General features: G+C 44.8%; 1 protein-coding gene across 1 annotated transcript in view; it reads right to left on the minus strand.

Moving 5' to 3' along the window:
• ranbp9 (RAN binding protein 9) overlaps positions 1-26,615 on the minus strand; it is a 107,537-nt gene that overhangs the window by 43,981 nt on the left and 36,941 nt on the right. The window contains exons 5-8 of the mRNA XM_085988819.1: positions 19,124-19,146; positions 9,052-9,236; positions 7,539-7,651; positions 6,290-6,398 (exon numbers count right to left, since the gene is read on the minus strand). Of these exons, the coding sequence (XP_085844945.1) occupies positions 6,290-6,398; positions 7,539-7,651; positions 9,052-9,236; positions 19,124-19,146 (430 nt within the window). The remainder of the gene's footprint in view (positions 1-6,289; positions 6,399-7,538; positions 7,652-9,051; positions 9,237-19,123; positions 19,147-26,615) is intronic.

Below are 26,615 nucleotides of genomic sequence, written 5' to 3' on the forward strand. Positions count from 1 at the left end.
TCTTCTTGTACGAGGCCCCTTGGGTCAGAGCGATCATAATATGATTGAGCTCTCAGTCGAGATGGAGAATGAGGAAATTGAATCAGAGACTAAGGTCCAGAACTTAAATAAAGGGAATTACGAGGGTATGAGACGGGAATTGGGTAAGATTGATTGGGTGGTGTTTCTGGGGGGATTGACAGTGGATAGACAATGGCAAGCATTCAAAGATAGAATGGAAGAATTCCAGAACATGTTTATACCGGTTTGGCATAAAAATAAACCTAAAAAGGTGACTCAACCGTGGATAACGAGGGAAATTAGGGACAGCATAAAATCAAAAAAAAGGGCATATCAACTGGCAAAAAAAAGCACCAGACCGGAAGATTGGGGGCAGTACAGGATACAGCAAAAGAGGACAAAGGGATTAATCAGGAAGGGGAAAATAGAATACGAAAGTAAACTTGCAGCAAACATAAAGACAGACTGCAAAAGCTTTTATCGGTATATCAGGAGGAAAAGACTGGTAAAATCCCAAGTCGGTCCCTTGCAGTCCGATTCGGGAGAATATATAATGGAGAATAAGGAAATGGCAGACCAATTAAACTCATACTTTGGTTCTGTATTCACAAAGGAGGACACAAATAACCTCCCAGGAATATCGACAAACATAGGGACTAATGAGAGGGAGGAGCTGACAGAAATTAGTATCTCTAGGGATATGGTGTTGGGTAAGTTGAGGGGACTGAAGGCCGACAAATCCCCGGGGCCTGATAAACTACATCCTAGGGTACTTAAGGAGGTGGCCCTGGAGATAGCAGATGCTCTAAGGATCATCTTCCGGAACTCCATTGACTCGGGAACAGTACCCATGGATTGGAGGGTAGCTAATGTTACCCCAATATTTAAAAAGGGGGGTAGAGAGAAAGCAGGGAATTATAGACCAGTAAGCCTTACATCGGTTGTGGGCAAAATGCTAGAGTCCATTATTAAGGATAAAATAGCGGAGCACTTGACAAATGGGGAAAGGATCGGACAGAGTCAACATGGATTTACAAAGGGTAAATCGTGTTTGACTAATCTGCTGGAATTTTTTGAGGAAGTAACTGGTAAAATAGATGGGGGAGAGCCAGTGGATGTGGTGTACCTTGACTTCCAGAAAGCCTTCGATAAGGTTCCACACAAAAGATTATCATGCAAAATTAAGGCTCATGGGATTGGGGGCAAAGTATTAACGTGGATAGAGAACTGGCTGGCGGATAGAAAACAGAGAGTTGGAATAAACGGCTCGTTTTCGGAGTGGCAGGCAGTGACCAGCGGGGTGCCGCAAGGATCTGTCCTGGGACCCCAGCTGTTCACAATATATATAAATGATCTGGATCAGGGAATTGGATGCAATATTTCCAAATTCGCTGACGACACTAAACTAGGAGGAGGGGTGGGCTCTGATGAGGATGTCAGGAGGCTACAGTGCGATTTGGACAGGTTGGGGGAATGGGCGGATACGTGGCAGATGCACTATAATGTGGATAAATGCGAGGTTATCCACTTTGGGGGTAAAAACAGGAGGGTGGATTATTATCTAAATGGCAATAGATTGGGAGATGGGGAAGTGCAGAGGGACCTGGGTGTTCTTGTGCACCAGTCACTGAAGGAGAGCATGCAGGTGCAACAGGCGATTAAGAAGGCAAATGGTATGTTGGCCTTCATATCAAGGGGGTTCGAGTATAGGAATAGGGATACCTTACTACAGCTGTACAAGGTGCTGGTGAGACCGCATCTGGAGTATTGTGTACAGTTTTGGTCGCCCATCTGCGGAAGGATGTTCTTGCCATGGAAAGAGTGCAACGGCGATTCACCAGGCTGATACCTGGAATGGCGGGAATGACCTACGAGGAGAGATTGAATAGTTTGGGCTTGTACTCACTGGAGTTTAGAAGATTGAGAGGGGATCTCATCGAAACATATAAAATTATGGCAGGCCTGGACAGGCTGAATTCAGAGAGAATGTTTCCAATGGCCGGGGAGCACAGAACCAGGGGCCACAGTCTAAAAATAGCGGGCAAATCATTTAAAACAGAGATGAGGAAGAATTTCTTCACTCAAAGAGTGGTGAGCCTGTGGAATTCCCTGCCACAGAGGGCTGTGAAGGCTAATTCAATAAATATTTTCAAGAGAGAATTGGATATATTTCTGAAGGCTAAGGGGATTAAGGGTTACGGAGAAAAGGCGGGGACGGGGTACTGAACTGGTAAGATCAGCTATGATCTCAGACGAAGATCAGCCATGATCTCATTGAATGGCGGAGCAGGCTCGAAGGGCCGAATGGCCTACTCCTGTTCCTATCTCTATGTTTTCTATGTTTTCTAATATAAAGAGCGAGGCCAGAGAGCGGAGGCAGCGGACCTGCGAGGGAGCGGGAGCCTGAGAATATAAAGAGCGAGGCCCGAGAGCGGGGGCAGTGGACCTGCGAGGGAGCGAGAGCAGAGCCTGAGAATATAAAGAGCGAGGCCCGAGAGCGGAGGCAGCGGACCTGCGAGGGAACGAGAGCAGAGCCTGAGAATATAAAGAGCTAGGCCCGAGAGGCTCACCAATCTCACAGCTCCGAGAGCGGGAGAGAGAAGTAAAAAGTAATCGAAGTGTGACGTCACCAGAAAGCAGGTAAGTGATTGGTTGGTGAGTATATCTTTCTTTCTCGTTTTTTCCAAACTTAAATTTTGTGTTTATAGTTTCTAGGGTCTCTGTTGTGTAGCAGGAACTGCTGTTAAACAAGGGCCCTTGAGTATATCATTTAATTGTAGTGTAATTGGTGGGATTGATTTGATTTAATTTAATTTGAATTAATTAAAAAGGGTAAGTCATGGCAGCACAGCTCGACACCATGATATGCTCCTCCTGCACTATGTGGGAAATCAGGGACACTTCCTGTGTCCCTGACGACCATGTGTGCGGGAAGTGTATCCAGCTGCAGCTACTGGCAGACCGCATTGCGGTGCTGGAGCTGCGAATGGATGCATACTGGAGCATTCGCGATGCTGAGGACATCGTGGATAGCACATTTAGGGAGTTGGTCACACCGCAGGTAAAGGCTGCACAGGCAGGAAGAGAATGGGTGACCACCAGGCAGAGTAGTCGGCGCAGGCAGGTAGTGCAGGGGTCCCCCTGTGACCATCCCCCTCTCGGTTATACCGCTTTGGATATTGGTGAGGGAGATGGCTCATCAGAGGAAGGCAGCAGCAGCCAACTTCCTGGCACCATGGATGGTTCTGCTGCACAGGATGGGAGGAAAAAGAGTGGGAGAGCTATAGTGATAGGGGATTCTATTGTAAGGGGAATAGATAGGCGTTTCTGCAGCCGCAAACGAGACTCCAGGATGGTATGTTGCCTCCCTGGTGCAAGGGTCAAGGATGTCTCAGAGCGGCTGTTCACCCTCCCCATTTTGGAAGGGGAGGGTGAACAGCCAGTTGTCATGGTGCATATAGGTAAAAACTGGGATGAGGTCCTAAAAGCTGAATATAGGGAGTTAGGAGGTAAATTAAAAAATAGGACCTCAAAAGGTAGTAATCTCAGGATTGCTACCAATGCCACGTGCTAGTCAGATTAGAAATAGAAGGATATTTCAGATGAATACGTGGCTAGAGGAATGGTGCAAGTGGGAGGGATTCAAATTCCTGGGACATTGGAACCGGTTCTGGGGGAGGTGGGACCAGTACAAACTGCACTGTTTGCACCTGGGCAGGACTGGGACCGATGTCCTAGGGGGAGTGTTTGCTAGTGCTGTGGGGGAGGGTTTAAACTAAAATGGCAGGGGTTTGGGAACCTGTGCAGCGAAACAGGAAAGGGAAACAAGGAGAAAAGCAAAAGACAGGAAGGTCTAATGAGAGGGAGGAACTGAAAGAAATCAGTATTTGTAGGGAAATGGTGTTAGGGAAATTGACGGGATTGAAGGCCGATAAATCCCCAGGGCCCGATAAATCTACATCCTAGGGTACTCGAGGAAGTGGCCCTAGAAATAGTAGATGCATTGCTGGTCATCTTCCAAAATTCTATAGACTCTGGAACAGTTCCCATGGATTGGAGGGTAGCTAATGTTACCCCACTATTCAAAAAAGGTGGTAAAGAGAAAACGGGGAATTACAGACCGGTAAGCCTGACATCGGTAGTGGGGAAAATGGTAGAGTCCATTATAAAAGATGTAATAGCAGAGCACTTGGAAAACAGTGACAGGATCGGACAAAGGCACGGTGGCATAGTGGTTAGCACTGCTGCCTCACAGCGCCAGGGACCCGGGTTCGAATCCGGCCTCGGGTGACTGTCTGTGTGGAGTTTGCACATTCTCCCCGTGTTTGCGTGGGTTTCCTCCGGGTGCTCCGGTTTCCTCCCACAGTCCAAAGATGTGCGGGTTAGGTTGATTGGCTATGATAAATTGACCCTTAGTGTTAGGGGGATTAAATACGTGGGGTTACGGGGATCGGGTGGGATATGTGTCAGTGCAGGCTCGATGGGCCGAAATGGCCTCTATCTGCACTGTGGGGTTTCTGTGAAAAAAAAGTCAACATGGATTTACAAAAGGTAAATCGTGCTTGACTAATCTACTGGAATTTCTTGAGGATGTAACTGGTAGAATAGATAAGGGAGAACCAGTGGATGTGCTGTATTTGGACGTTCAGAAGGCTTTCGATAAGGTCCCGCATAAGAGATTAGCGTGTAAAGTTAAGGCACATGGGGTTGGGGGCAAGGTACTGACTTCGATAGAGAACTGGTTGGCAGACAGGAAGCAAAGAATTGGAATAAACGGGTCTTTTTCCGAGTGGCAGGCAGTGACTAGTGGGGTACCGCAGGGATCAGTCCTAGGACCCCAGCTATTCACAATATATATTAATGATCTAGACGAGGGAACTAGATATAATATCTCCAAGTTTGCAGACGACACAAAGCTGGGTGGGCGTGTGTGCTGTGAGGAGGATGCCGAGAACTTCCAGGATGATTTGGACAGGTTGGGTGATTATACTGCATCTGCCATGCATCTGTCCAATGTGGATAAATGAGAGGTTATCCACTTTGGTTGCAAAAACAGGAAGGCAGGTTATTATCTAAACGGCAATAGATTGGGAGAAGGGGAAGTGCAACGAGACCTGGGTGTCCTTGTGCACCAGTCGCTGAAGGTAAGCATGCAGGTGCAGCAGGCGGTTAAGAAGGCAAATGGTATGTTGGCCTTCGTAGAGAGAGGGTTTGAGTACAGGAACAAGGATGTCTTGCTGCAGTTATACAGGGCCTTGGTGAGACCACATCTTGAGTATAGTGTGCAGTTTTGGTCGCCTTATCTGAGGAAGGATGTTCTTGCCATGGAGGGAGTGCAGCGAAGATTCACCAGGCTGATACCTGGGATGGCAGGAATGACGTATGAGAGAAGATTGGGTCAATTGGGCTTATACTTGCTGGAGTTTAGAAGAATGAGGGGATCTCACTGAAACTTATAAAATTCTAACAGGACTAGACAGACTAGATGCAAGAAGGATGTTCCCGATGGCGGGGGAGTTCAGAACCAGGGGTCACAGTCTAAGGATAAGGGGTAAGTCATTTAGGACAGAGATGAGGAGGAATTTCTTCACCCAGAGAGTGGTGAACCTGTGGAATTCTCTACCACAGGAGGCAGTTGAGGCCAATTAATTAAATATATTCAAGGAGTTAGATATATTTCTTAAGGCTAAAGGGATATGGGGAGAAGGCAGGGACAGGGTACTGAATTTGGATGATCAGCCATGATCTCATTGAATGGCAGAGCAGGTTCGAGGGGCTGAATGGCCTACTCCTACCTTCTATGTTTCTATGAGGAGGAAGTTCTTCAATCAGAGGGTTGCGAATCTTTGGAATTCTCTACCCCAGTGGGCTGTGGATGCTCAGTCATTAAGTATATTCAAGGCTGAGATGGATAGATTTTTGGACTCTAGGGGAATCCAGGGATTGGGTGGGAGAGTGGAGTTGAGGTCAAAGATCTGCCATGATCTTATTAAATGGCAGAGCTGACTCGAGGTGCCGTATGGCCGACTCCTGCTCCTAATTCTTATATGTCTTAAACAGAACATTTATAATTTAACTGAACTTCTAGCTTTAACATACTGAACTATGAAAAGGCAAGGTTTTTTCTTTAACCCAGATCCCAGCGATTACACATGGTCACTATTTCAGCAGTCTCGATCAAACAGTCCACAGGGACAGAAATATGCAGAATGAAAATTTCATGCAGCACACAAACAGTCATGCTGCATTGCTAGGAAAGCAGTTTCCTTGGAAAATTACAGCTGCTTACTTTAACATAAAGAGGAGGTTGGATTTTCTTTCAAGTAGACCTGGATATAGCTGCTGTGTTGTTTCAATTGCTTCTCCCATTCTTCCAGCTAGTACCAGCTTCTGAATTCCTACAAAATAAATACAAGTTTACTGTGGCCATCTTCACTGAAGAAAGTGGCATATCTAATAGGTAAGTGTGCACTTCTGCAAAGTTCTTAGGATTATGGTTCTTTTGGCATTAACTTGCCAAAGTTAGAGAACCACTTAACCTGAATAGGATCCTATTTGAAGATCAGATCTGCACTAACCCTCACCTTTATTATACCTGCATAACTTAATATTTAAAGTCTTCTCCGCCTCAAATATGGGATTTCACAACAGCAAAAATAAAGTTACGAGTGAATATATTTTCAGCCCCCTACCACGATTATCACTTTCCCACGGCTGTGTTTCTACACACGCACAAATAAGGTCACGTGGAACACCATTCATATTCTGCAAGCTCACATTTTAGAAAGTAATTTAAAAGTACTTTAAATAGTAATGTACAATTGAAGTAGTCTACCAGTACATCATTCAGTTCGCTAACAGTGGTCAACTTTGTGAATTTTGAATTCACATTTCTAAGCTAACCCAGTAATGCCTGGCTACTGATAGTATGGATACATGCATGCTTGCACCAAATGTCTTCAGGACAGCATTAGTTGTATACTATCACTCTTTTCTGAATCTTTCCCAAAGCATCAAATATCCCATTGAAGGTAAGCATACAATAATCAAATGTGGCCATGCATTAAGATAACTTGCTTCAACATGAAATCAAATGTCTTTAACTGCATCCCACTACAACAGCAACTTTTTTAAGTTGATTGGATACTTTGTGAATGGTCAGTAAGCAGAACCAAATCCTCCTTTCCTCATGAGCGTTTCAATCATGCACACACATTTAAGGTTTCAATGTGCATAACCTTACATTTATCTAGGTAAAAATCCATTCATCATTCCTTAGCATATCTGCTTAACTGGTTGAGATCCCTCTGAATGCTATCAATCTCTCACATGCTCATCACCGGGCCACAAAGCTTGACATCCTCAGAAAATTTTATTTTTACATGTCCCACCCTCCTCATCATTTGGACATCTACATGAAAGAAAAAACTGAGTAAATTCAGAAGGGAACACAATAAAACATTTTTTTTTTTTTTATAAACTGATATTTTAAACAATGTCACTGAGCATAATCAAACCATAGCTCAATTTACACTCACTTTGTCTATTTTTAATGGATGCTAGCTCCTCCTGGAAAGCCTGTCCTGTGGATCTGGCAAAGGCTTCAGCTGTGGCACAATAACCATGATGCACTAAGTAAGATGAAACCATTCTAGAAATTGAATTAAAAAAGTGTTACACAACAGCTCAGGGTCAGCAGTATTTCACTACAATAGTCCCATACAGTGCAGCTTTGAAACATTCTAGCAGAAAGATGATTACACCAGGCCGTACATGTGCAATAACAGGAAACCCTTGCCAAACAACTCAATGGAAATAGTCTTGCAAGCACACATACACGCACACAATTTTTAACATTCAGGTTATGTTTTAGAGTTATGACATTGGTGAATGTATTTGCAGAAACAGCACCCATACACCGCAAATATACTGTACATACATACGCACATCCCACAAACACACATCCCACAGAACAAGATAATAGATTTTTTTCTGCAAAAATGCACTAAACAAACAAATACGTTGACACTTAAGTTATTAAACTTATCATGGTTTATTTACACCAAAAATGTGTCCCTGCTAGTTCTTCCTTCTGTTAATGCAATTTTGTTACCAAGAGGATTCTAGATGTTAAATCAGAAACCGTTATCTATTCAGACACCAAAAATCTATAATTAAAAGGTAGCAGTGGGCCTTAGACATTTACATGAGAAAGGGCACGCACACACACGAGAGCCCACGCGCACGGGATACAGACAGGAGTGCAGGTGTGCATACGAGACGGACAAGTGGGTGCATGTGCGAGAAACAGAAAAAGGATGCTCACACATGGGAGAGACAGAGAAAGGGAGCACGTGAGCAAGTAGAACATGGGAAGAAAAATTTATTGCTTTAAGCAATAAGGAATGCATGTAAACTGAACTGGAGAATTAATAGGTCACCCAAAGCACAAGACCATCCTTTAATTAAACTTACACTCCAATCTCTGAGCTGATGCAATGGCACAGCACTGAGCTATTCTTAGCTGTATTCAAAACAACTTTGTCACTCTGTAAACCTTGGGGAGGGGAAAAAAGAGAAAACAAGAGAAAACGAAAGATTCCTTTGGATAGGAGAGGAGGAGGGTTTCTTACAATTTCAAATGAATTGCCTGCCCCAGAAATACAATTTTGTTTTGTTTGAGAGCTGTGGGACTACATTTTACTTGCTTGGTCCCTGACCAGGTCAGTTAATGTCGCTTACTGGAACTGTATTGAGGATACACTCAAATAGGGCAAGACTGCAAAAAATTGAAAGTGCAGCATTCAGCTGAACATCTTTTTCAGTCACATGACCAGATTTATTGTAGTTATTAATAAAAAGTATTGAAATATATGAGCATATACTTGGTAGCATTTAACATTGAGAAATACAAGTTGTATTTAATAGATGCAAGAAGACATCCATCAATCTTTTAAATCTAGATCTGAATTAAGTCACAGGAAAGAAAACTCCTTTAAATGTTTGAAATTTAAAAATGCTACTGTAGATAACAGACAATGTGTCACCTACTTTTGAATCATTGTCTGCCATTCCCCTTCTCGATCTCCTACAGGGAATCTTTCAATCTGGGTCTGAATTTTAGATCTCCATTCTCGCATGTAGTCCTCTATATCAAAAACAAATGGATGCTGTCCAAAATTAGCATCTATCACCTCCCCTGGTGTCTGCAGTCCAACTGTGGGATATAAATTTGGCTGAACAAGAGAAAAAAAAGTCACTATGCAAGCTTTAGACTCTTCAAGCAGTCCAGTAGATCCCTAGCAGCAATGGTCTTATATTAATTATGTGGCAAAGTTTTGCAGCTGAAAATGGCTTTAAAACAGAAGGAATTTTATTACTGCAAAGATTTATCCTGATGAATCAAACTTGTAAACTTCAGCTCTCCCATTAGAACTGTCAACATGTGTTAAGCAATATTTCCTCCTCCTGCCCCACCCACAATTAAATAATTTTATACTATTTAAGCAAGGACATATAGCACAACTTTAAATTCAGGAACACTGGATATGACTACAGAATAAATAGGTCACTTTAAAAATGCACACTATGGGGTGGTGCGGTGGTCTGAGCTGCAGTGATACACCAATAGTACTTTTGGAGTGGTAACAAAAAATATTTTAACATAAAAAGGATAAAAGATCCAAGGGAAAAAAATGGCACCATAGCCTGGCAGTTACAGCAGAGATCTGACTTGCAGACAGGTAGCTCCATATGCAGACACCAAAAGATGCCCAGAGTTGGGAAGAACTTGTCACTTCTAAGTCGAGTTCCAGAGTACACTAGCCCAAATATTCTACATTGGATGAAAGCATCAATACACCCTACCACAATTATACTTTTTGAATTGGCTGATCCTGGAGTGGTATGGGGCACTCACTAGTCCCTGTGGAAGAAACAGAAATAAAAGCCAAATTTTCCCCCAAAATGGGTCATCTCTATACAGAGCAATGAGGTACCCATATACTCCTGCATCCACTTTGTGCTTAGGAGATTAAATGACTGGGGGACACAGCCACTCGAGGTGGAGCTTTTCCCTTCATCTGCCGTTCATGTGACAAAACCTTTTTTCCCACCCATTCTTTATGGTCAAATCACTACAGTCATAACGCTTTTGTTTCTCCTCCAAAGAGTTAAGGGACAGATTTTACAAGTGCATCCCAGTGCACAGCTTTGTTGGAGGAACAATGCAAAACAGATGCACTATCCTCCATGCTAAATATGCCAATTAGTGCTCCCAATGCGTGAAGCTCTGCATGGAAAGGGGGCAGAGGAAGGCTCATTTGTAAAATCTACACTCAAATACCAAGGATCCAACACAATCTTCTAATGGAACCTGCAGGTACATATACCACAGACATTCAGAATGAGCCCTTCTAGTTTTGAGTTCAGGATATTTGATTACTAGAAAAATCACAGATGCTGAATTCAAAGCAAAGGAAGCAGTATTAACATAGGAACAGGAATAGGCCATTCAGCCCTTTGAGCCTGTTCTGCCATTCAATGTGACCACAGCTGATCTGTATCCCAACTCCATTTTCCCACCTTGGCTCCATATCCCTGAATACCCTTGGCTAGCAAAATCTATCAATCTCAGATTTAAAATTAATTGAGCTAACATCTACCGCTTTTTGAGAGAGAGTTCCACACTTCTATCACCCTTTGTCTGATAGCGTGTGGGAAACCTGGAAATATGTTAAGCGTGTCTGTCAGTGGCTTTTTAACGCAGCCACATTAGCATTTTATTGCCGGGTTTCCCGTCCAATTAGCGTCAGCTGGCATGATGACGACCTGCCTGAGGCGATCTCAACTCCAGTATTTAAAGGGACAATCCAAACATGTAAGTTGAAGGAATTGGAAAGAAAGAGGAAGGTCAGAAATAGAAGCAAGACATTCAAAGGCTGCGCTCCGCTTCACTGACGCCTCCCTGGATGGGCTAAGGGCTGTGAGGACCCGGAGGGAGATAATCTTCCCCATCAACGGGAGGAAGAAGCCTACTGGGAAACCAAGAAGGCATGGTTGGAGGTGGTAGAAGAGGTCAGCAGCAGGAGCGTACTGGATCCAACGCAGAAAGTGGTTTAATGACCTAACCAAGGTAGGAAATGAGAGCGCAGTGGCACATTCACTTACACCCTGATGTGCGCATCACCCCAACCTTCTCACTCTGCAACACATCACTCCTCACCAACTTATCTTGCAGGTGCACCCATCCCTCTCTGTCTATGCACTTCCTCACATCCCCATCTATCCATCCATGTCATGCCACTCCCTCAGTCACCCTCAACAAATGCTCTCTATCCATCAGGTGAACATATGCCATTACTCTCACTCATCAGTCTATTCTTTCCTTCCCTTCCTTGTAAAAGGAGAGCAGACAACACCAAGGAGAGGGAGAGAACCGCAGATGGCCCTCCAGCCATGTCGCAATTAACAGCTGCAGAGGAGTTGGCACTGGAGATCAGCGGAGTCTCGGCGTGCCTGGGCGCTCGAGATTGGGAGCTTCCAGCTACCTAGTGACAAAATTGAATATCAAACAGCCACATGGCATTCAGCACTGCAATTTTTCCTTTAAGCTGCACAGCCACGCAATGCTCCAGGGGCCCACGCAGTCAGCTTTTAAATTGGAAAAAAACAGACTTTTGAATGAGCCACACAGCCCGTTAAAAGAGCAGCGCGACCCAAAGAAAAAAATTACAGGGAATATTGCTCGATAGTACTCATGTCTTTTATCTCCCACAGGTCCTTCACTCATCCAGCAGGAGTTGGTCGAGGTTACCAAAGACAACTCCTCAGAAGAGCTCAATCCCTCTAAGAGGGTGCACCATCACAGGACTTATGCAGACCATGCACCAGGTCAGATACTTGCAATTCGGTGGGACCAGTTAGAGATAGTTGGGTTTTCACTTGGTGACTCACATTTCACAAGTGAGCAACAGCAGATGGTGGAGTAAGGGACAGCAGTGGAGAGTCCGCATCAGGGGGCGCAGGCCTCTCCAAGCTCTGCTCATCTGCACGCAGATGCTATATCCTGGGGGCCATTGATGAAGAGGATAATCAGTGAGCAGCAGCAGATATTGTGCTACTGACAGGCGTTCCAAGCACACTGTCCACAATTGCAGAGAGATTGGAAGAGTCCGCCTCAAGCATGAGTGGTAATCTGTTGCAGGCCATTGTGATGATGTTTTCTTCCATGGATAGAGTGGCCAACTGCACGGAGCATCGAACGAGTGCAATGCAGGCTTTGAACAAGGGCTTGCAGACTCTGGATGTCACCTTAACTAGGATGAACCATAACCTAGCCTTGGTCTTGTAGTGCTGCACCGATCGACAGCAAAGTGTTCTCCAGCACAGTGGTAGCAGGGAACTGAGGCTGGGCCAAGAGAGGGATGATGGCGGAAGGGGACATAGAAGTGGGGACTTTGCTCAAAGCGCTTCCGCTTCTCATATATTGGGGGGGGGGGGGGGGGGGGGGGTGGGGGGGCAGGGGCACGCGCAGTCAGTACCAGACACGCTGTCTCGTGTCCTGATGGCAAAGTCTGCCCCATCACAGGTGCACGTGGAGCAGTCTTTGGCGGGGCTCCCTCAAGTTCCAAAACGCAGAGGACATCAGCCAAGAGCATCTCAACAATCAGAGCAGGGATCGGAGCAGCCTGCCTCTACCTTTGCTCAAGCCACAGCCATTGTATCATGTAGAAGCACTAGGAAAAGGAAGAGTAAAGACTTGTAGCTACACAAGGGTATGCATATGGGTGTCTTACACATTGTTGCATTGTTAAGTGTCTTTTCTTCATTTGAAGCACAAATATTATTGTTTTGCACCACTTTCCAGTGTTACCCATTCTTGGTTGCTGGTTGGCAAGTCGCCTTTTCAGTTGTTTGATGATGAATGTGAAGACCTGAATTGACTGCGATCAATGGGGGAGATGTGAAAGGGATGCTTGGTTGTTTGCAGGACTGCTTTGTGTTAGTGGCATTGGGGAGGCCAGGGTGGGTAAGAAGTGGCTTTTGCATGAGGTTGTTAGATGGGTGGACTAGTGGAATCAGAAAGAACCTCGCAATAATCAGGGCATCCCGCACAGCAATGTGCACCGCTGGTGGCGCATTGCCTTCATCACCTTCAGCCTCCGAAGAGGCTTTGCAATCTGCGCCTTGGTCTTCCTGTAGGTCCAAACCTCACTGCTATGCAATATAATGCAGACCACGACCATTCTAGAGACCCTGGCTGGTGCGTACTGAAGGGCCCATCCAGATCTGTCGAGGCATCTGAAGTGCATCTGCAGCATGCCCATGGCTTTGTTCGATGAGACACCTGGTGGTCACACAGCATTCATTGTAGCGTTCCTGGGCCTCATGCTTCAGGTTTCTGAGAGGTGCCATCAGCCACATTCTAAGCGGCATCCCCTGTCTCCGAGCAGCCAGCCAGTAACTTGGCTTCCAGGTGCAAAGACATTTGGGAGGGTGGACTGTTACAGGACAAAAGAATTATGGCAGCTGCTGGGGAGGCCTGCGCACACCTGCATAAAGATCTTTTTGTGGTTGCACACCAGCTGCACATCGATGGGAGTGGAAGCCCTTGCAGTTGACGAACACTCCCAAATGATCTATGGGTGCCTTAATTACCACGAACGTGAAATGACGGCCTGCACCTGTGGGATGGCAGCCAGAGCCGCAATCCCAGTCATAGTTGACATAATTTGCGGCCCTGGTAAACAAGCCATCAGTCATGTGTCTTATGCATTTGTGGGCTGCCGACTGGAAGATCCTGCAAACGTCTCCGGCAGTGCCCTGGAAGGATTCAGAGGCAAAGAAGTTGAGGGCGGTGGTGACTTTACCAACCGCTGGTAAAGCATGGCCATCAGGTCCAGCTGGCAGCAGGTCTTGTTCCAGTAGACTGCAAATGTCTGCCACCACCTGACGAAACACCCTGAGCCTCCTGAGACAGTGGTGTTCCGACATGTCGAGGAAGCTTATCCTATGCCTGTAGACCCGGTGTGCCGGGTATGGCCTCCTGCGAGTTGCACCTCTCTGCTATCTCCTGTGGAGCTACAGGTCTGTGACCAGCTGGTGGCTGCTGCCACTGTTGCTGGTCACCTTGGTCCTCATCTGAGGTCCAATCTAAGGCAGCATAAGCAGCACCCATCCTGATCGGACAGATCAGATCTCCAAAGGGTAGATCAGTCCTCCAAACCTCCCAAGAGTTGAAGAAATCTCCAAAGTGTGTAAAGTAGTAACCTCTCAGCACAAGTACTGGGAGCAAATCCTTTCCTGCAAGCAGGTAAGAAAACAGCTGGGAGTACCGAGTATTTATTGGCTTATTTCCCAGAGATTGCTTCAACCCCCTCAATTCCCGCCGTGTAATTGCCTTGCTTTCACTGGCGAGTTCCAGGAAGCTCGGGAAACCCATGGACCCAAAATTAAAGTGAAAAATTGACGTCAATATCGTTCTGAGTGAGCGATTAACATTGTTAATTAGCAACCCACCTCTCCTGAACGGGTTGCTCGCACGCAGCCTAACGTGCTGTGGTGAAATCCGAACTCGGCGGGTTGGAGCCGGCTTCCCAACGCACTGGAAATTTTGCCGGTTTGAAACCCCTACCTCCTCTTGCACATTAAAATCCAGCTCAAAAAATGTTTTTCTTTATTTAGAAGTGTGAAAAAAACTGTGACTATACTTTCCTATATTTCCACTACCTGATGCCTTCAAAATGGAGCTCAATGCCAGGTTAGGCAAACTAGAGTACCAATGGCCTTTTCTTGCTACACTTTTTCTTAAAATAATGGACATTTACAACAAGGAGAAGGTATATTTTCTGTTTACTGGGCACAGAATCACAGAAACCCCACAGTGCAGATAGAGGCCATTTCGGCCCATCGAGCCTGCACCAACACATATCCCACCCGATCCCCGTAACCCCACGTATTTAATCCCCCTAACACTAAGGGTCCATTTATCATAGCCAATCAACCTAACTCGCACATCTTTGGACTGTGTAAGAAAAAAGATGAAAGGGCACCTACTGCAGCATTTTATGGCGGAGTATGAAAACTGAAGAAAAGACTCATCATGTCGATACAAAGCTAGCTGGGAAAGCAAGCTTTGAGGAGGACGCAGAGAGGCTGTAAATGGATATAGACCAGTTAAGTGATTGGGCAAGGTGGCAGATGAGTATAATGTGGGGAAGGGTGAAATTATCCATTTTGGTAGGAAGAATGGAAAAGCACAATAGTTTTTAAAAAGGTGAGAGACCAGTAAATGTTGATATTCAAGACGGATTTGGGTCCTTGTACATGAATTACAGAAAGTTAACAGGACGAAATCCTGTGTTCAGACGGAGGACACCCTCCATTGAGTTGTGCGGCACTACCACCACGATCAGATCTCCAGGAGCAACAACAGGCGTACCTAAAAACGAGGTGCCAAGCTGGGGAAGCTGCAACACAGGACTACATGCATGCTAAACAGCGAAACAGCATGCTATAGACAGAGCTAAGCAATCCCACAATTAACGGATCAGATCAAAGCTCTGCAGTCCTGCCACGTCCAGTCGTGAATGGTGATGGACAATTAAACAACTAACGGAAGGAGGAGGCTCCATGAATATTCCCATCCTCAATGATGATAGAGCCTAGCACACGAGTGCAAAAGACAAGGCTGAAGCGTTTGCAACCATCTTCAGCCAGAAGTACTGAGTGGATGATCCATATCGGCCTCCTCCCGAGGTCCCCACTATCACAGAAGCCAGTCTTCAGCCAATTCAATTCACTCCATGTGATATCAAGAAACGGCTGAGCGCACTGGATACAGCAAAGGCTATGGGCCCTGACAACATCCCGGCTGTCTTGCTGAAGACTTGTGCTCTAGAACCTGGCCTCTAGCCAAACTGTTCCAGTACAGCTACAACACTGGCATTTACCCTACAATGTGGAAAACTGCCCAGGTATGTGCTGTTCACAAAAAGCAGGACAAATCCAACCCAGCCAATTACCGCCCCATCAGTCTACTCTCAATCATCAGCAAAGTGATGGAAGGTATTATCAACAGTGCTATCAAGTGGCACTTACCAATAACCTGCTCACCGATGCTCAGTTTGGGTTCCACCAGGACCACTTGGCTCCAGCCTTGGTCCAAATGAGCTGAATTCCAGAGGTGAGGTGAGAGTGACTGCCCTTGACTTCAAGGCACCCCAGTAAAATTGAACTCCATGGGAATCAGGGGGAAAACTCTCTACTGGCTGAAGTCATACCTATTACAAAGGAAGATGGTTGTAGTTGTTGGAGGTCAATCACCTCAGCCCCAGGACATCATTGCAGGAGTTCCTCAGGGCAGTGTCCTAGGCCCAACCATCTTCAGCTGCTTCATCAATGACCTTTCCTCCATCATAAGGTCAGAAGTGGGGATGTTCGCTGATGATTGCACAGTGCTCAGTTCCATTCGCAACTCCTCAGATGAAGCAGTCCATGCCCAAACGCAGTAAGACCTGGATGATATTCAGGCTAAGGCTGATAAGTGGCAAGTAACATTCGCGCCACAAAAGTGCCAAGCAATGACTATCTCCAACAAGCTAGAGTTTAACCACCGCCCCATGACATTCACCAGCATTACCATCGCCAAATCCCCCACCAACATCTGGGGTCACCATTGACCAGAAACTTAACTGGGCCAACCACATAAATACTGTGGCTACAAGAGGTCAGAGGCTGGGCATTTTGCAGCAAGTGTCTCACCTCCTGACTCCCCAAAGCCTTTCCACCATCTACAAGGCGCAAGTCAGGAGTGTGATGGAATACTCTCCACATGCCTGGATGAGTGCAGCTCCAACAACACTCAAGAAGCTCATCCAGGACAAAGCAGCCTACTTGATTGACACCCCATCCACCACCTTAAACATTCACTCTCTCCACCACCGGCGTACCGTGGCTGCAGTGTGTACCATCTACAAGATGCACTGCAGCAACTCGCCAAGGCTTCTTCGGCAGCACCTCCAAAACCTGCAACCTCTACCACCTAGAAGGACAAGGGCAGCTGGAGCATGGGAACACCATCACCTGCAAGTTCCCCTCCAAGTTACACACCATCCTGACTTGGAAATATATTGCTGTTCCTTCATCGTTGCTGGGTCAAAATCCTGGAACTCCCTCCCTAACAGCACTGTGGGAGTACCTTCACCACAAGGACTGCAGAGGTTCAAGGCGGCGGCTCACTGCCACCTCCTCAAGAGCAATTAGGGATGGGCAATAAATGCTGGCCTTGCCAGCGACGGCCACATCCCAGGAGCGAATAAAAAATGTAATGCAAGTAATTAGGAAGGCAAATTATACGTTGGCTTTTATTACAAGGGGGTTGGTGTATATAGGGTATGGAAGTCTTTCTACAATTATACAGGGCTTTGGTGACTACTGTGTAAGAGCTTCTTACTTAAGGAAGGATATACTTGCCTTAGAGGGGGTGCAACAAAGGTTCACTAGATTGATTCCTGGGATAGGAGAGCTATCCTATGAGGAGAGATCAAGTATAATGGACCTATACTCTGGAGTTTAGAAGAATGAGAGGTCATCTCATTGAAATGTATAAAATTCTTACAGGGCTTGACAGGGTAGATGCCGAGAGGCTGTTTCCCCTGGCTGGAGAGTCTAAAACTAGGGTTCACAGTCTCAGGATAAGGGGTCAGCCATCTAGGACTGAGATGAGAAATTTCTTCACTCAGAGGGTGGTGAATCTTTGTAATTCTCTACCCCAGAGGGCAGGATGCGCAGTCAATGAGTATATTCAAGACTGAGATCAATAGATTTTTGGGCAAGAGATATGGCGATAGGGTGGGAAAGTGGAGTTGATGTAGAAGTTCAACCATGATCTTACTGAATGACAGAGCAGGCTTGAGGGCTGTATGGCCTACTTCTGCTCCTATTTCTTATATCTTTCAAAAAGGAATTGGATAAATACTTAAATAAATTTGCAGTGCTTTGGGGTAAGAGCAGGGGAGTGAGACTAATTGGATAGCTCTACCAAAGAGCCAGCACAGACGAGATAGGCTAAATGGTCTCATTCTGTGCTGAATTATTGTATGATTCTATGTCCCATGATAAAAACAATGTACAAGATTAACATCCAACTGGCACTATTGTATGGTGCTCAGGGCCAGACCAGGACACAGAAAAGGAGGATGGATGCTTTTACAACACACTTGTTAGGCATCAGCTGGAAGGTCAGAATGACCCAACACTGAAGTAATGAAAAGGAGCGACGTGTGTTTTCCAGTTGAATAGCAGTGCCTTCAGAATGTTGTGGAGCAAGTGCAGCTGAGAAAAGGCTGTGGGAAATGAGACTGAGCAAAGGCCTAAATCCTCCCAAACTAGTCAATAACTGCCCATTTAGAAATGGAGAAAATAGCTGAATTTTCAGGATTCTAAGGATAAAGGCCAAACGGAGATTCCAGAAAAGTATTCCAGCCCTCAAAAGAAATGCAACTAAGTCCCACTACACCACAACTTGTGCCGTTCTCTTATACTCCTCCACATTATTCCTCCTAGGGAAGCCTTCAAGTTGTCAAATCCATTAATCACAATAATCATCCACTGGATGCCAGAAGAATTCCACCCTTGAAGAACAGCCAGAGCCCTTGTGTTGAAGCTACTGCTCTAAAGCATTAATTAATTCTGGAGTGAACATGAGAGTTAGAGGATGGGACTGAGGCTTGTGATCTCCTTGTGAGAGCCATAAAAGTGACTCAAGTTTGGTAATTGCCCTGCCCACCCAATCCCATCAGAATGGTAATCAAGAATGGAGCAAAAGGACCCAAGAAGCACGTCAAATCATGACCATAATTTGAAGTCAATTTTCTGCAGCAAAAAACTAAATTCGAACTACCCAAAATTGAAATTAAGCAACATAAACAACACAGCAAAGTGGAAATTTAGTGCTTAAAATATTTGAAATATAACTCAAATTAAGAGTTGGCTGTAACAGGAATCTCCCTTCAAGCAGGTTACAAGGTTAAAAAATTCAGTCACACATGCTCAAACTTCTTTTGAAAAAACATACAACAATAAAAGTTTAGGAAAAATATTGTAAAAAGAATTGCCTTACCGGTAGATCGGTGAAAGCAATACCTGTGACAAAAAGAAAATATCAAATGTAAGCAATGTTAGACCTTTTGTGTCTTACTACTTTTCCATACAAGTGTGAAAGCCTCACTGCTCATTGACGACTGCAGACAGCTCTCACGGGTAAAAGAAAACTAGCAGTGTTTCAAGATTCTTATAATTTTCACTCAGTCCTACTATGCAGTTCATGGTGTTGATTTAATTGGATTAGCAATTTGCATGAGTTGCCATTTTCAACTATGAGCTCTGGTGTCACCTCAGATCACTCAAAATTTGAAAAAAGACCAACGAGATTACACATACCCATCCAGCAGCATTAACAGTGGTCTGTTAGAACACTTTAAAGGTAGAATAGCACAAAACGAATACTGAAGCAGATTTTTTCATTACATTGTGTACTATACACTTTATAATTTTAATTAACTTGGTTGTTAAAAATTCTCCCAAATTTCACCCCAGTTCTCTCCTGTAAACATCAGCCCTGAAATTGCAGTGTCTTAGATGGTGTACTCTGAGTACACCATCATATCCCCTTTGAAAAAGGCCCCGGAAGTTTGGAATTTTGGCATGCACGAAATCTGGAACTTGCGAGGTCAGGTATGCCTTGACAGATCATCTGAAAAATGAGTATTGCTCGCGCAGAGTTGGGCTATTTGCCCAACAACTGCCCAGCAATTGCCCATGCAACTCTTACGACTGGTAAAAACAGGCACGGGGCCTATTTTCATCAGCACAAGGGTATATATAAGGCTTAAATAAAACATTTCAAAATCCAAAATGATGCACACACTTTAAATGAGTTTATGCAAATAATGTTTTGGATCAAGATGTTGAAAATTATTTATCAAAAAATTAAAAAAATTAAGAGGTTGGTGCAATGAGGGGACTTATAAATAAAATTGCAATTCAGTACATTTATAATTATTAGAATTCTGTATATTGTATAATTATTTGGAGATTCCATTGCATATTAGGGGATTCCCTTCGTAAATGATGCAATGGAATCCTCCTTTGCCATTGGAGGACATAAAAATTAGGAACAGGAGTAGTCCATACAGCCCTTCGACCCTGCTCCACCATTCAACAAGATCATAGCTGATCTTCGACCTCAACTTCACTTTTCCGCCCAATCCCCATATCCGTTGATTCCCCAAGAGTCCAAAAATCTAACTATCTTAGCCTTGAATATACTCAACGACTCAGCATCCACAGCCCTTTGGGGTAGAGAATTTCAAAGATTCACAACCGGCTGAATGAAGAAATTCCTCATCTCAGTCTTAAATAACTGACCCCTTATCCTGACACTATGTCCCCTAGTTCTAGACTCTCCAGCCAGGGAAAACAATCTCTCAGCATCTACCCTGTCAATCCCCCTCAGAATCTTATGTTTCAATGAGATCACCTCATGAGGAGAGATTGTGTCGATTGGGCTTATACTCGCTGGAATTTAGAAGATTGAGAGGGGATCTCATCGAAACCTATAAAATTCTGTCAGGCCTGGACAGACTAGATGCAGGGAGGATGTTCCCGATGGCCGGGGAGTCCAGAACCAGGGGTCATAGTCTAAGGATAAGGGGTAAGTCATTTAGGACAGAGATGAGGAGGAATTTCTTCACCCAGAGAGTGGTGAACCTGTGGAATTCTGCGCCACGGAGGGCAGTGGAGGCCAGTTCATTAAATATATTCAAGAAAGAGTTGGATATATTTCTTAAAGCTAAAGGGATCAAGGGATATGGGGAGAAGGCAGGGACAGGGTACTGAATTTGGATGATCAGCCATGATCTCATTGAATGGCGGAGCAGGCTCGAAGGGCCGAATGGCCTACTCATGCTCCTATCTTCTATGTTTCTAAACTCCAGAGAGTACAGGCCCAATCTACTCAATCTCTCCTCATAGGACAACCCTCTCATCCCAGGGATCAATCTAGTGAGCCTTCGTTGCTCTGCCTCCAAGGTATGCATGAACTTTCTCAGAAGACCAAAACTGTGCATAATACCCCAGGTGTGGTCTCACCAAAACCTTGTACAATTGTAGTAAGACTTCCTTACTTTTGTACTCCAATCCCCTTGCAACATGCCATTTGCCGCCTTAACTGCTTGCTGTAGCTGCATGCTAACTTTGTGTTTCCTGTACGAGGACACCTAAATTTCTCTGAACACCAACATTTAATACTTTATCATTTAAAAAAGTGTTTTTCTATTCTTCCTACCAAAAAGTGGATAACCTCACATTTCCCTACATTATACTCCATCTGCCACCTTATTGCCCACTCACTTAACCTGTCTGTATCCCTTTGCAGGCTCTGTCCTTCTCACAGCTTACTTTCCCACCTAGCTTTGTATTGTCAGCAAACTTAGATGAAAGGACCAAGTGTAATGTAGTCAAGTCATTGATATAAATTGTAAATAACTAAGGCCCAAGCACTGATCCTTGCAGCACCCCACTAGTTACAGCCTGCCAACCTGAAAATGACCCGTTTAGCCCTACTCTGTTTTCTGTCTGTTAACCAATCCACAATCCATGCTAATATATTACCCCCAACCCCAGTAGTCCTTATCTTGCGTAGCAACCTTTCACGTGGCACCTTATCGAATGTCTTTTGGAAATCCAAATATACTACATCCACTGGTTCCCCTTTATCTACCCTGCTAGTTACATCTTCAAAAAACTCTTACTAAATTTGTCAAACACTATCTCCCCTTTTTTATTATTTGTTCCTGGGATGTGGGCATCGCTGGCAAGGCCAGCATTTATTGCCCATCCCCAATTGCCCCCGAGAAGGTGGTGGTGAGCCGCCTTCTTGAACCGCTGCAGTTTGTGTGCTGACGGTACTCCCACAATGCTGGTAGGGAGGAAGTTCCAGGATTTTGACCCAGCGACGGTGAAGGAACGGCAATATACTTCCAAGTCAGAATGGTGTATAATTTGGAGGGGAACTTGCAGGTGATGGTGTTCCCATGCGCCTGCTGCTCTTATCCTTCCAGGTGGAAGAGGTCGCGGGTTTGGGAGGTGCTGCCAAAGAAGCCTTGGCGAATTGCTGCAGTGCATCTTGTAGATGGTACACACTGCAGCCACGGTACGCCGGTGGTGAAGGGAGTGAATATTTAAGGTGGTGGATGGGGTGTCAATCAAGCAGGCTGCTTTGTCCTGGATGGTGTCGAGCTTCGAGTGTTGTTGGAGCTGCACTCATCCAGGGAAGTTGAGTGTATTCCATTACAATCCTGACTTGTGCCTTGTAAATGGGACATTGGAACTGGTTCTGGGGGAGGTGGGACCAGTACAAACTGGACGGTTTGCACCTGGGCAGGACTGGGACCGATGTCCTAGGGTGAGGATTTGCTAGTGCTGTTGGGGAGGGTTTAAACTAAAATGGCAGGGGGTTGGGAACCTGTGCAGGGAGAAAGAGGAAAGGGAAGCAAGGATAGAAGCAAAAAGACAGGAAGGAGAAAAGCAAAAGTGGGATGCAGAGAAATCAAGTGTGTAAATCAAACAGGGCCACAGTAAATAATAATTCTAAAAGGACTAAGTGTTAAAAAAAACAAGCCTGAAAGCTTTGTGTCTTAATGCGAGGAGCATTCGTAATAAGGTGGATGAATTAGCTGCGCACATAGATGTAAATGGATATGATTTAATTGGGATTACAGAGACATGGCTCCAGGGTGACCAAGGCTGGGAATTCAACATCCAGGGGTATTCAATATTCAGGAAAGACAGGCAAAAAGGAAAAGCAGGTGGGGTAGCATTGCTGGTTAAAGAGGAGATTAACACAATAGTAAGGAAGGATCATGGGGCAGAAATTTGGATCGGGGGCTTGCCGCGCGTGCAAGCCCCCGATCTGCACTTACCCGACGCGCCTGCCGTTCACCTCCAGGGATGCCTGGAATTCCTTTTTGAAAGAGAAGAATCCCGGGCAGCGTCTGACGTCATGCCGCCCAGGAGTGCAGCCAGCGCGAAGCCTGGAGCGCGCTGTGCAACTGAGACACGCCCCTTGAGGTCTCAGTTTAATAGGACACGCCCCCAATGTTTTTCACAAGCTGCAAAGCATTTTTACATGGAGAGCAGCATTTCAAATAGGTTTTTGGTATTTTTATGAAGCTTTTGGTAACTTTTAAAAACGTTTACATTATTTTGAAGAATCTGAAGTAGTTTTAAACAGAATTAAAGCAATTTAAAGACTTTTAAAAGCCCTGAAAGAATTGTTTTCATTCCATTTATTTATTTAGCAACGTCGTCGTCATACGTTTCTTCACACTGTTCCTTTTGGGGAACTGTATGAAGTGGTGGAAGGATTTATGGCCGTGATTAACGCTCCTTCCGTGACCGTAACCATCTTTGTACCAGCCATTAGGGTGGTTAGTCCTATGGCGGGAGGGTTTTACGGGCTCCCACAAGCTATACAAGGAGGGGGGGCCACCCACACCCACGGACGCAAATATCCCACTGGGTGTCAACCCAGAATTTAGAGCTGGAGCTCCGACTCCACTTGCCGGGACTGTCTGGAGCGGGGTTCGAAACCCTACCCCGTCTGGCCCAGCGGCGGGGATCCTACCGCTACGCCAAAGGGCCCACTCCGATTAGCAACATGAAATGGCTGGAATGAGCACAATTCACAGCATTAAAAGAACTCACAACTGAACTGATGATGACCTCAGCAATCTCCTCAACGAGGTGGAGGCGCAGCGCCTGCTCATCATTGGTAAGGAAGTCCAAGGCGCCGCAAAAAGGACAGATGATAGCTTGGTCTTTCAAGTGGCAGCATAGGGCTCCAGTCACGGGGAGGGAAAAGGTGCAGGAAACGTATGGGTGTCACCTTTTGCGTGGAGTGGGCCTTTTGCGTAGCGGTAAGCATCCCCGCCGCTGGGCCAGAAGGAGTAGGGTTTCGAACCCCGCTCCAGACAGGCTATGTGAATTGAATTTGCTGTGTTTATTAAATGTGAAAATGACTCCAACATTTTTAAGAAAGAAACTTTTCATCAGTAATATATTCTTTTAAGTAATTATGTATGTATGTCTGTATATATTCCTTTGCGTATATGTATGTATATATTCCTTTACTTATGTGTATGAATGTATGTATTTAATTATGACTTTCAGAGAAAGTAACTTATTGGAAAATCATAATTAAATACATACATTCATACACATACATACATATACGTAAAGGAACATATACGGACATACATACATAATATCTTAAAAAATATATTACTGATGAAAAGTTTCTTTCTTAAAAATGTTGGAAATGTTACATTACTCATTTTAGAAGTCATTTTCACATTTAATAAACACAGCAAATTCAATTCACACAGCCACAATTGTTCCTTCTACCTACAGTACTGAAAACCCGTTTAAAAAAAAAAAATTAAACTTTAAAACTTACCTCAGCATTTCTTAAAATAACTTTCCTCCCTTTCCCAAACAAAAATATTGCCTTTCAGAAGCTCCACGATAAAATATATCTTCCTCCGCAGCCTCTGGAGCAACTTTACACATGCTTTTTTAATGTGTAAGTTGTAAGGACTTAACCTCACTGAATCCATGAATGAAATCGACGAAGTTCACTGCGCACGCGCTGTGCCTCTGAACCCCTTCGTTCAGAGGACAGGAAATGCCGGTTTTCCCCGCATGCGCTGTGCATGCTGAAAACCGGCATTTCCTCCGGCCAGACGCTCGAGTACCCTGACCGTACTCACGCGTTTGGAACGGAATTACTGGGCCATTAGCTCAGATGATGTGGAATCTGTATGGGTAGAGCTGAGAAATACCAAGGGGCAGCAAACGTTAGTGGGAGTTGTATACAGACCCCCAAACAGTAATGCTGAGGTTGGGGATAGCATTAAACAGGAAATTAGAGACGTGTGCAATAAGGGCACCGCAGTTATCATGGGTGACTTTAATCTACATATAGTTGGGGCTAACCAAATTAGTAACAATACTGTGGAGGAGGAATTCCTAGAGTGTATACGGGATGGTTTCCTGGACCAATATGTTGAGGAACCAACTAGAGATCAGGCCATCTTAGACTGGGTATTATGCAATGAGAAAGGATTGATTAGCAATCTTGTTGCGCAAGGCCCCTTGGGGAGGAGCAATCATAATATGCTCGAATTCTTCATTAAGATGGAGAGTGAAGTAGTTGACTCAGAAACTAGGGTAAATAAAGGAAACTACGATGGTATGAGGCGCGAGTTGGCTAGGATGGATTGGGGAACGTTACTTAAAGGGTTGACGGTGGATAGGCAATGGCAAACATTTAAAAATCGCATGGATGAACTACAGAATTTGTTCATCCCTGTCTGGCATAAAAAACCAAAAAAGGTGGCGCAACCATGGCTAACAAGGGAAGTAAGGGATAGCATAACATCCAAGGAGAGGACATATAAATTGGCCAGAAAAAGCAGCAACCTGAGAATTGGGAGCAGTTTAGGATTCAGCAAAGGAGGACAAAAGGATTCATTAAGAGGGGGAAAATAGAGTATGAGAGTAAGCTTGCAGGTAACATAAAAACTATAGAAGCTTTTATAGTCAGTTATGTGAAGAGAAAAAGATTGGTGAAGTCAAGCGTAGGTCCCTTGCGGTTAGATTCAGGGGAATTTATAATGGGGAACAAAGAAATGGCTGACCAATTAAATACATACATTGGTTCTGTCTTCACAAAGGAGGACACAAATAACCTCCCAGAGATGTCGGGGAACATAGGGTCTAATGAGAGGGAGGAACTGAATGAAATCAATATTTGTAGGGAAATGGTGTTAGGGAAATTGACGGGATTGAAGGCCGATGAATCCCCAGGGCCTGATAATCTACATCCTAGGGTACTTAAGGAAGTGGCCCTAAAAATAGTAGATGCATTGCTGGTCATCTTCCAAAATTCTATAGACTCTGGCACAGTTCCCATGGATTGGAGGGTAGCTAATGTAACCCCGCTATTTAAAAAAGGTGGTAGAGAGAAAACGGGGAATTATAGACCGGTAAGCCTGACATCGGTAGTGGGGAAAATGCTAGAGTCCATTATAAAAGATGCAATAGCAGAGCACTTGGAAAACAGTGACAGGATCGGACAAAATCAACATGGATTTACAAAAGGTAAATCCTGCTTGGCTAATCTACTGGAATTTTTTGAGAATGTAACTGGTAGAATAGATAAGGGAGAACCAGTGGATGTGGTGTATTTGGACTTTCAGAAGGCTTTCGATAAGGTCCCGCATAAGAGATTAGCATGCAAAGTTAAAGCACATGGGATTGGGGGTAAGGTACTGACTTGGATAGAGAACTGGTTGGCAGACAGGAAGCAAAGAGTTGGAATAAACGGGTCTTTTTCCGAGTGGCAGGCAGTGACTAGTGTGGTACCGCAGGGATCGGTGCTAGGACCCCAGCTATTCACAATATATATTAATGATCTAGACGAGGGAACTAGATGTAATATCTCCAAGTTAGCAGACAACACAAAGCTGGGTGGGCGTGTGCGCTGTGAG

This window comes from Somniosus microcephalus, chromosome 5 (genome assembly GCF_052327205.1).
Source record: "Somniosus microcephalus isolate GS21.2 chromosome 5, FLI_Smic_1.0, whole genome shotgun sequence".
NCBI classification, from domain to species: domain Eukaryota; kingdom Metazoa; phylum Chordata; class Chondrichthyes; order Squaliformes; family Somniosidae; genus Somniosus; species Somniosus microcephalus.